Source organism: Pristiophorus japonicus, chromosome 12 (genome assembly GCF_044704955.1).
Source record: "Pristiophorus japonicus isolate sPriJap1 chromosome 12, sPriJap1.hap1, whole genome shotgun sequence".
NCBI classification, from domain to species: domain Eukaryota; kingdom Metazoa; phylum Chordata; class Chondrichthyes; family Pristiophoridae; genus Pristiophorus; species Pristiophorus japonicus.
Window position 1 is genome coordinate 169,973,646 of NC_091988.1, and position 11,547 is coordinate 169,985,192.

Here is an 11,547-nt window from a genome sequence, read left to right on the forward strand (position 1 = left end):
GCAGGAGAAAGATCTTGGGACTTTAGTGACCAGGTCACTAAAACCATCAACATAATGCTCCCAGGCTGTTAAAAAAGCAAACCGAGTGTTGGGATGCATAGCAAGGAGTACAACATACAAGTCCAGAGAAGTAATTCTAAAGCTGTACTTGGCCCTGGTAAGACCACATCTAGAGTACTGTGTAATTGGTTTCCCTATTTCGAAAAGAAGTAACACCAAAAGTTTGGACAAAATAAATTATTGTCAAGCTTCGTAAGAAGATGAGCAGAAGTGATTGTAACAGCTGCCGTGATATTAACCTCAATATAATTGGTGCAGCTCTAATCAGATAACATCTCAATTTACTGCATAATTAATAGGCTAGACATTGTTTGGCCGAGAGCCCAATTATATAGGCTGTTCTTACTCAGGTATTTTTCTCTTGATGTAGCTTAAATATACTCGTCCTGGGCTCCCATCATTCAACCCCAAACAGCTGGAATGCTGGAAAAATGAGGTCAAAGAAAACGGTCAGATCTGCTGCCCTAATAATGTAAGTAAAGGCAACCATGAATTTTATTTAAGATTCTTTTTTCCCCACAGCACTTGTCTTGTTTTACATGTCTTATGGAGGCTTAAGTTTCTCTCCTGTCTCTCCCCATGCTATCTCCAAGCTCATCATGAGACCCACATCCTGCTCCTTTGACCCAATTCCCACTAAACTGCTGAACACCAAACTTCCTTTCCTGAGCCCCATGCTAGCTGACATTGTAAATAGTTTCCTTTTCCCATTCACTGTCCTTCTTCCTTTCAAAACTGCTGCCATGAACCCACTCCTGAAGAATCACGCCCTCAACCGCTCCGTCCTTGTAAACTATTGCCCGATTTCCAACCTCCCTTTCCTTTCCTAAGTACTTCAATGCGCTGTCACCTCCCAGATCAATGCCCAGCTCTCTCGAAACTCCCTATTTAAATCTCTCCAATCAGGTTTCCATACTTCCCTCAGCATCAAATGATCCTAACCAAAGTCACAAGCAAAATTCTCTGTGACTGGTGCATTATCCCTCCTCATCATCCTTGATCTCTCAACACACTTGATTACACCATCTCCTTGGTAGGATTGCCCTCATTTAGTTTCACTCTTTTCTATCGATTCTTAACCAGAGCACCTCTCACAATTTCTTCTCTACTCATCTCCGGATTATCACCTCAGGAGTCCAACATGATCCGCTACCTCATCTGCATGTTGCCACTTGGTTACATCATCAGTGAACATGGGGTCAGAATCCACCTGTAATACATAGAAATACATAGAAGTTACAACAAGGAAACTGGCCATTCGGTCCAAATGATCTGTGTCAGTTTTCACCCTCCATGTGAGCAGATGGTTCTAATCACATCAGCCAAGAAATTGCGGTCTAAGGCATACCTCCGGAGTATGCCTCTGACCTGCCAAACGATTCCGAAAGCACCTCCTGCCGCCCAGGCTGCGAAGAGTTGCGGTCTCAGGCCTCCAGGCAGATGGCAGCGTAAAGGCCCCTAGGATCCCAGGGATGCAGGTGATTCGGAAGCGTCCCTGGGATCACATGGACCTGGTCCTCCAATCACAAAGGAGGATTTCATTACAATTATTTATGAAGGGAATCCCCTAATGATATGGAATGGAATTCCCAAATAATGATACAATTTACAGGATTCTAATAAATATAAATGTACTGAATTGCAATTTTATTCATAAGTTCCTTCATTGCACCAACCTCAATAAAAATTAAATATTTTGATAAATAATTTTAAACATCTTATTCTGGGCCAATATTTGCATAAACTCTTTTAAAATGTATGTGCATAATTTTGGATTTTTACGTTTTTTTATTTAAGCCTTGTATATACCCTTACGGTATAAACTGAGAGTATGTTGTTACGGAGACCACAATTTCTGGGTCATCATGTACACCAGTGACATCAGCTCTACTGCACCACCATCTCTTTTGACTCCTCCACTAACTTGTCCTGTCAGACAACTTATCTAATGTCTAGTCTTCGATAAGCCCACAATTTCCCACAGTTAAACACTAGGAAAGCTGAAGTTATTGACTTTGGCCCTTGCTACAAACTTTGTATCCTCATCACAAACTCCATCTCTCTCCTTGGCCACTGTCTCACGCTTCAACAGACTGTGTGCAGCCTTGGCATATCTGACCCCATATAAAAACCACCTTTTTCTACCTCCATAACATTTGTCTCCACTCCTGCTTCAGCCCAAATGTCACTGAAACTATTTGAACGTTCTCCTGTCTGGCCTTCCATCTTCCACCCTCATCCAAACCTCTGCTGCCTGCCTGTGTCCTATGCTACACAAAGTATTTCTTGCCCATTGTCTCTGTCCTTGCTGATACTTTGGCTTTCGGTCCCACTGCCTCAAATGTTAAATTCTAATCCTTGTGACATATTCCTCTGTCTAAGTACTTCTAACGCCTTGCCCCTCCCTATCACAGTAACCTCCTCCAGTGCTACAACCATCCCGCCAAACACTTTGTTCTTCCGACTTTTTATCTCCGTTCCCTTAGCCTTCTGATTAGCAACCATGCTGTCAGCCACCTATGATCCAACGTTCTGGAATTTCCTCCTTAAGCACCTCCACCAATCCGCCTCTCTCTCCTCCTTTACGATCCACCCCACAACCCACCTCTTTGACTAAACTTTTGATCACCTTTCCTAATATCTCCATCTTTGACATGGTATCCATTTTTTGCTTAATACTCTGTGAAGCACCTTGGGATGTTATTCTATGTTAAAAATGAATGCAAGTTGTTGTTGATGAAGATGATATGAAATGATCAAGAATGTTCAGATTGGACTGAACATTTTGAGTGACTTCAACCTGACAGTAACAGAAAGGTAGTTTTGGTATTTTAGAGAATACACAAATCCACCAAACCAAATTTCATTTAAACAAGAGCAGGAAAGACATGTCGCAAAAGACATTGAGGGCTTTTTATTTTTTTTAATATTAAAAATTTGTTTGAGCTATCGGGCCTGAGGATGCCTCCTGGCAATGATTGCATTTTAGTTTTTTCCCCCAAACACTAAAATGTAAGTTGCAATGAGGAAGCTAAATGGAAATGCATTGGGTGTAATTTTAACCCCTGAAACGGGTGGGTTTAGATCAGGTGAAAAGTTAAAATTAAAAAAAAAATTCAAACTCAACTCCAACCTAGCCCACTCCCGGTTTCAGTGGAAGCTGGACAGGGGGCAGTCAACCAATCAGCTCTCAGACAGCGGTCCTGTCAGTAACAGCTTTAAGTAGGCTGCATGCCTCCATTTCAACAAGCTTTTTATTTTTAAATAATGAATTGCTTTGTGATTTATAATTCCTAACAAACACAACTGATAATCCAGTCAGTATGTTTACAGACACCGGATTTAATGGCATGTTCATATGAGTCCATGGGCCCGAATTTGATGAAGGCCTCTGCCCGCCCAAGTGCCACCCAAAGGGCCGCCGAGGTACCTGATGGTACTTTGAGCAGGGTTTTCATCGGAGAGGTCCCTCGAAGGTCGGCGGGTGGCAAATGAGCAACTTACGCCGCCAATCTGGGCGGCAGCCGGCGGGAGCTCTCATTCTCGGCGGCAAAGGCGTTTGCTGCCCAAGTGCCGCCGAGGATGGAGCCGGGCCCATGGAGGGTCGAAGAGCTGAAAAGCAAAAGCATTAACCATCTGAAGACCTTCAGGGGACCCCATCCAGGTAAGTCTCTGTAAAGAAAAAAATCACAAAAAGCGTACTAACCTTTTTTTTCCCCATCTTCCTACCTCCTGTCGGGGACAGACCAGCCTCCAGCCAGCGGTCCATCCCCGTTCTGCCGCCGACTCCCACCCGCATCAATATCGCATCTCGGCGGGCGGGAGGTCAGTTGCGCGACTCGGCCGTCCACTGACGTTGGCAGGCGCTTCCCGGCGGCTCTCCCCTACCGCCTACTCCAGCCCACTCCAGGCCATGTCAAAAGTAGCACTGGGCGGTTCGACGAGAGGAATGTTGGTGGCAGTGGGCGGTAAGTTCTTCAATTTCGGGCCCCATAGTCTGGTACCATTAGCTGTTGGAATGCTGCTCCATTCATTATTGGGATTGACTTTAGAGCCAGAAAGCAGCAGGAAAATGTCTATTGCCTCTCCTACCCACATGCTCACTTACTTACTGCTCACTCAGCCATGCTGTTTTTTCCTCTACTTATTGTAGTTGCTATGAAGGAACAGTTTTTTCACTTGCATATTTCTTTTTATAGCGATGTGAAGCAATTTACTCAAGTTTTTCTGGACTAAAAGCTCATCTAGCAACATGCACTAAGGTCAGTTGAAAAGATACTCAATGGCTAATGTGTATTCAAGTTGTTTGAAAGTGTTCACTTGGCTCACTTGCATGCATTCCAACCTAGAAAATTAGCAAAAGCTGACTAACAGTGATAAAAATAACTGATCTACCCCCAAAAGGCTGACAACTCAAGAACAGCCTGATTATTAATCTAAGACGTGTGAAACCAAGTGGGTACATGGAATTTGCAGCTTAAATTGTCGGTATACACAACATTCCTTCACTTCTGTAGGAGGGAGTAAATATAAGTACATGAAAGCTTGAAGAGGCAATCTAAATATTGACGGCACGTGGTGTGGGGATAACTATCTGTTTTCACATTTCCATTTAATGTAATATTTTGAATTTTTAGATTTAAAAATATGCATTCTGGATAATTTTATCAAACCACCCTCCCCCACCCCCCCTACCGGCCACCACCTCAGTTCGAGGCACTCTACATTCTCCATACCCAGTTCACATTAGAAAGTTCAGGTGACTCCCAGATTGAACCTTGCTGATTTATGTCCTCTTAGACTCAAGTCAGTTGAAAACTCCAACAGAATCGCAAGAACTTGAAAAAAACAAAGGACATTAAAGACATTGAAGGAAGTGTTTATGAATTAAATTGCTTGTCCTAAAACAAATTGGATGCAAATCAAATGAACATTGTTGAGGAAGGACATAAATAATCTTTTTTTTTTCTTTTTTAAACTTTTACCCGTTACTTTCTCTCTTTCTCTCCATCGTATTCTTCCTGTTTTCCCAGACTGGACTCCAGCTGAGTGAGCCGGTGGATGACCGCTGACACTTCTGTGGAATCCACCAGTGTCACTCTGTGGACAACCAATAGGTGGCACTGAAGTGCAGCCTGTTTGTTCGCTCATAAATAATGTAAGCATTAAGTTCCATTCAGGTCTTAGCCTACTGACCAGCTGACTTTGTTTTTAAACAAGTTGTTTTTACCTGATGCACCATTAAGTGGGGCAATGCTATTTAGTTGCATTTATGTCAACTGGCAGACTTTACATCCCCCATTGGCGGTGAGGTTAGAGGCTCTGCTCTATTCTACATTGCAATGTCTTCCTGTTGAATGATTAATATAAATACCTTAAGGTATGTTTATACTGCAGTTTTAGTGTTTCTACAATTTTTAACCACTGGTAAAGTAGCTGTGCAAATGCCTCTGAGGATGTTTGTGCAGAGCTCTCTCCCAGGGGGGAGAATTACAACTGGGGACAGACAGTATAAATCGACTGTAGTATAAATGCACCATTATAAACACTTTTGCTGGGAATTTTCTCTGGTATTCTCCTGCTCCACCATAACAGGGAACAAAGAAATGGCAGACCAATTGAACAAGTACTTTGGTTCGATATTCACTAAGGGAGGACACAAACAACCTTCCGGATATAAAAGGGGTCAGAGGGTCTAGTAAGAAGGAGGAACTGAGGGAAATCCTTATTAGTCAGGAAATTGTGTTGGGGAAATTGATGGGATTGAAGGCCAATAAATCCCCAGGGCCCGATGGTCTGCATCCCAGAGTACTTAAGGAGGTGGCCTTGGAAATAGCAGATGCACTGACAGTCATTTTCCAACATTCCATAGACTCTGGATCAGTTCTTATGGAGTGGAGGGTAGCCAATGTAACCCCACTTTTTAAAAAAATAGGGAGAGAGAAAACAGGGAATTACCCATCGGTAGTGGGTAAAATGATGGAATCAATTATTAAGGATGTCATAGCAGCGCATTTGGAAAGAGGTGACATGATAGGTCCAAGTCAGCATGGATTTGTGAAAGGGAAATCATGCTTGACAAATCTCCTGGAATTTTTTGAGGATGTTTCCAGTAGAGTGGACAAGGGAGAACCAATTGATGTGGTGTATTTGGACTTTCAGAAGGCTTTTGACAAGGTCCCACACAAGAGATTAATGTGCAAAGTTAAAACACATGGGATTGGGGGTAGTGTGCTGACATGGATTGAGAACTGGTTGGCAGACAGGAAGCAAAGAGTAGGAGTAAATGTGTACTTTTCAGAATGGCAGGCAATGACTAGTGGAGTACCGCAAGGTTCTGTGCTGGGGCCCCAGCTGTTTACATTGTACGTTAATGATTTAGACAAGGGGATTAAATGTAGTATCTCCAAATTTGAGGATGACACTAAGTTGGGTGGCAGTGTGAGCTGCGAGGAGGATGCTATGAGGCTGCAGAGTAACTTGGATAGGTTAGGTGAGTGGGCAAGTGCATGGCAGATGAAGTATAATGTGGATAAATGTGAGGTTATCCACTTTGGTGGTAAAAACAGAGAGACAGACTATTATCTGAATGGTGACAGATTAGGAAAAGGGGAGGTGCAACGAGACCTGGGTGTCATGGTACATCAGTCATTGAAGATTGGCATGTAGGTACAGCAGGCGGTTAAGAAAGCAAATGGCATGTTGGCCTTCATAGCAAGGGGATTTGAGTACAGGGGCAGGGAAGTGTTACTACAGTTGTACAGGGCCTTAGTGAGGCCACACCTGGAGTATTGTGTACAGTTTTGGTCTCCTAACTTGAGGAAGGACATTCTTGCTATTGAGGGAGTGCAGCGAAGGCTCAGCAGGATGGCGGGACTGACCTATCAAGAAAGAGTGGATCAACTGGGCTTGTATTCACTGGAGTTCAGAAGAATGAGAGGGGATCTCATAGAAACGTTTAAAATTCTGACGGGGTTAGACAGGTTAGATGCAGGAAGAATGTTCCCAATGTTGGGAAAGTCCAGAACCAGGGGTCACAGTCTAAGGATAAGGGGTAAGCCATTTAGGACCGAGATGAGGAGAAACTTCTTCACCCAGAGAGTGGTGAACCTGTGGAATTCTCTACCACAGAAAGTTGTTGAGGCCAATTCACTAAATATATTCAAAAAGGAGTTAGATATAGTCCTTACTACTAGGGGGATCAAGGGGTATGGCGAGAAAGCAGGAATGGGGTACTGAAGTTGCATGTTCAGTCATGAACTCATTGAATGGCGATGCAGGCTCGAAGGGCCGAATGGCCTACTCCTGCACCTATTTTCTATGTTTCTGTGTTTCTATGTAACTTAGGCAGAAGTTTGTAAATGGGACAAATGGGGTTTCTGCCAAAGTTACAGTGGTAGAGCGGGAAATATCCTGAGGAAACTCCCAGTTTTGCATTTGATTTGAATGGAGCCCTTAACATGGCGAACATTGGGTTCTTTGTAAAATGTCACATTACAGAAACGGGCCATTTGGCCCAAGAAATCTGTATCAGTAATTTTCTCCACATGAACCACACTTAGTCTAATTCTACTCTTTTGCTCATGCTCCACATTTCTTAATATTCCTCTTTATCAAGCAACTATCTAACTCTCTTTTTAAAATGGACTCTGTTTTAATGCAGTTTATGGTGGAGAATTCCACATTCTAATTATCCTCTGTGTAAAGACATTTTAAAGCAGTGCCCTCCCACCAGCCACTAAGAGGCATGTGACAATGGTCTGGACATGCAACTCTCCCCAACTCCTATTGAGCCTGGACTTTGTTTGGCAGCTGTACTGCTGAGAGCAAAAACTCATGGCTTGGGGACTGAATTCCATGTCTCACTATGCCATGGTACTGTTGAACTCTCTGCTCCTCATTGTTATGGTTCTGTTTGCACCTCTGAGAAACATTTTGTGTCATTTCCTGTGTAAATACTGCTATATAAATATCATTTGTTGTTAGTACGGTTCAAAAATGCACCATAAATCACAGTGCAGTTTTGTATTTGTATTACACTAAAGGAATAATTTTCTGATCTCACGCTGCTAGTGGTGAGCCTTGCCAACAGAGAGAGCATATTGGAAATTCGAATGCACAATCCCTGCCAACAATGCAAAGTTAGGAAATTACCTCTTAAATGCAGACCTCCTGAGAAGTGAAGACTTTTCAATATTCACCTTTTGAGATTTAATGACATGCTGTTTAATAACAGGGTGAGCATCTAATTGGGAAATACAGATGTTTGATTTGTCAGAAGGAGTTTAGCTCGGAAAGTGGAGTTAAATACCACATCAACAACTCTCATTCTGAGGTAAGCTAACATCATTTCGCAAAGAATCTCAAAACAAGAAAATCAGCAAAGAAATTGCTGCTTTCAGTATTAATGTAACAATTGTCCCTGCTTTTGTTGTGTCCTTTTCAACACATTGAAGTCACCATCACAGGAAAAGGGGGTTGAATTTAGGGACTACACTTATGACTGATAATGAAAACTGTAGTACATTTGCTGTTAAACCACAACACATTTGACATTTTCTTGGTGTGCTATTAAGCGCACTCACCATGCATGAGAGAAAAGGGGAAAAAAGCTGCCTCATAGTGTAGGTGAGTTAGACCAGCTTCATTCACTTATTCTGATAATGCGGACTTGAAGTTGACTTTACAGATGGTTACAGACTAGTGTATGCACAGTACTAGGAAGATGAATATTAAAACTAACTGGTGTACTTCTACATCATTTATTTTATAATCCAATATAAGTTTAGACTGGTTGTGCACCTAACTGGTTCATATGCCACAATTATAGGCTTGGAATGTTGCACTCTGGATGATGGGATGCCACCAAAATGATTTTTTCATGTTAATTTTCTAATGAGGGTTTAAATACTTTGACAAAAGCAAATATTACTTTAATCTTTCCCATGTGTTTAAAGTCTAGTTTGGCATAGTCTCTGAGCTGTTTGGTTATTGTCTGCTTTGTACAGCTCTTGCTAGTAAATGCCCCATTATTAAACGAGACCCAGTAATACAAGCCAAATTGTGCATTGAAGCACCAGCGTGTGTGACCCCCATGGCGCGAAGGTGTCAACCTGAATCATGCACCTGTGGAGAGGTGTTGAGTGGAGGTCAAGCACTTCCCATCAAAAGGGAAGGAAAATTGGGGAGAAAGTTGTCCCTGGGCAAATGTCACATGTTTCCTTTTGGCAAGGTTAGAGTAGTGTTAGTGAATGCCTGAGAACAAGCTGTAGGTGGTGTAAGTCCGAGGGAGACTGGGGATATAGGGAACCAAATAGAGGAATTTGAACCCTCACAATCTGCATAAAAAAAGAACAAAAACATGCAATAAAAATGCACACCCTACGCTAATATTTCATGTTTAATCCTGAAAATAGTTGGAGTGACAATTTTGCTATGCAGTTTTCCCAAACTTCAAAACGCAATCAACACTTAAAGGTTAAAATGTCCTTTGACAGAACTGGTTTCGGGCCTCTGCAGAAATACCTGCAAGAAGCAAAAGAGAACTGAAGGTTACAAAATCAGAGAGGAAGAAAAGCACATCTGGGAAGAAGAGAGGACGAAAACCCAAGGAACGAACTTCAGAGCTTGCTAGAAAAGACAAGGAGATGGCAGGATCAAAGACTGCAGATCAAATAACCACCCAATCTCCTGCAGATCTGAAGAGCAGTAGCAAAATGAAAAAGAAGAATATATTACCAAGCAGCAAAAAAGGCAGGTCAGGCAAGATGCCAGGAGCTGCAAAATGAAAGCCAATGTAAAGGTAACGCTTCTATACTCTGGGGAAACATTGCATCAGCCTTCGAGTACCGTAAGTGAGGAATATTGGATTCACATAAAATAGCACTACCTACCAGTAGCTCTTAAGTTTGTTATATTACCTACCTGTATATGGGTCCAAAAACTGACCCAACGAAAAAAGCTGTGTATGTGCAGATAAAAAGCCAATTCTTGCAACTGGGTTAAAACTGAACACAAACAGCACATAATCATTTAGCACAAGGGATTATATGGCTATTTAATACCCCTTTGTTACCATATGCTCTATGTGACTTAACAGTGTCTGTTTTTTTTTAATAAAGTAGACTCTATTATGGGGTGCTAGGTGTCAAATAAAAATATTTGTTATGCTTTTTAACTACATTAAAACTGTTGGTTTATAGGTAGCATTGGATTGCACCTTGATTAATCAAATTGGTTATTTATTTATATTCAAATTCTTTGTTATTTAATATACAAATTTAATAATAAACTGCAATCCATTTCTATTAGTTTATATTTATAATTATTTATCGATATAAACTAATGTTTATATATAATATAGAGTCTAGGCTATGTATATATTTCCAAAATAACTATTACAATCCATATATTATATATATATATATATTAAAAAAATTTGGTGCTGAAGATTGTCGGGGTAATTTTATAGGTCTGTGCGGCTGGTGATGATTCTCGTGTCGATAATTGTGGGCAGCACACACCCAAATGTCCTTGATGGCAACATGGACTTGTAAAATTATCCTTTGTGTGTGGTGAATGTGGGTCTCCTTATTTCTTTCTTCAGCGCATTGAAATACTTGCAGAATGTTTTGAATCATAGGTTTAATTTTTTCTAATAATTTACTGCCCATTTTCAGGGGGTTCTGGGCAGGAATGGGAAATGTGGCAGGGAGCCGGTCTGTGAGATCCCAGCCTCCACCAACACCTCAGCATGTGGACAGGCATATCCAAATGATAGCTTAATGATAGGAAATGTCATATGATGCATTTCCGTCATTAACTACGCAATGCAGGAGATCTTTTTTTAAAAATTGGGCGAGTGGGGGAGGTGGATACATTAATTCATCCACCGGCCACGCTACCTATAGTAATTTTCCTCCCCCCCCCCCCCCACCTTCAACAACAACAACATCAACTACTTACATTTATATAGCACCTTTAACGCAGTAAAACGTCCCGAGGCATTTCACAAGAGTCTTATCATCCCATAGCACACAATCCAAGACACTGCTGGGAGGCCACCACAAGCATTTAAATGAGCCTGAACCTGGAACATCCACCAGGACCAAAGCACAGGAAGATGGATAGCTGCAAATCAGAAAATCTAGGCTGTGGTCTCAGCTTTTAACCAGCTTTGGACCGAGTTTTATCAGTACTGCTTGGTTCAACTCTACTTTAAACAAGATTTACACACAAGAAATAGGTGTTGCATTTATTGTGTGGAACCTTTATATCTGGCATCATTGTAACTTTTCTGTGGGTCAGGCAAATAATAATCAGTAATTTGCAGCAATTCCACAATCAAACCATACCTTAATGTTATGAATCAGAAAGGAACGCCTTGTCAGACACGAATGTGAATATATGGTGTGGATCTATCAATTAGGGCCAGAGCTGTTCAGGCAGTGGGCCACACAAGATGCCTGAGCCCAGGCAAACTGACCC

General features: G+C 41.8%; 1 protein-coding gene across 5 annotated transcripts in view; it reads left to right on the top strand.

Moving 5' to 3' along the window:
* znf512b (zinc finger protein 512B) overlaps positions 1-10,204 on the top strand; it is a 147,422-nt gene extending 137,218 nt beyond the window's left edge. For 4 of the 5 annotated variants that reach the window (XM_070895050.1, XM_070895052.1, XM_070895051.1 and 1 more), the window contains 4 exons: positions 431-532; positions 4,260-4,322; positions 8,297-8,395; positions 9,558-10,204. In XM_070895050.1, coding sequence (XP_070751151.1) covers positions 431-532; positions 4,260-4,322; positions 8,297-8,395; positions 9,558-9,848 — 555 coding nt within the window. In that variant the 3' untranslated portion in view covers positions 9,849-10,204. The remainder of the gene's footprint in view (positions 1-430; positions 533-4,259; positions 4,323-8,296; positions 8,396-9,557) is intronic. The other variant, XM_070895053.1, reaches the window with a different exon arrangement.
* Positions 10,205-11,547: the final 1,343 nt, after the last annotated feature.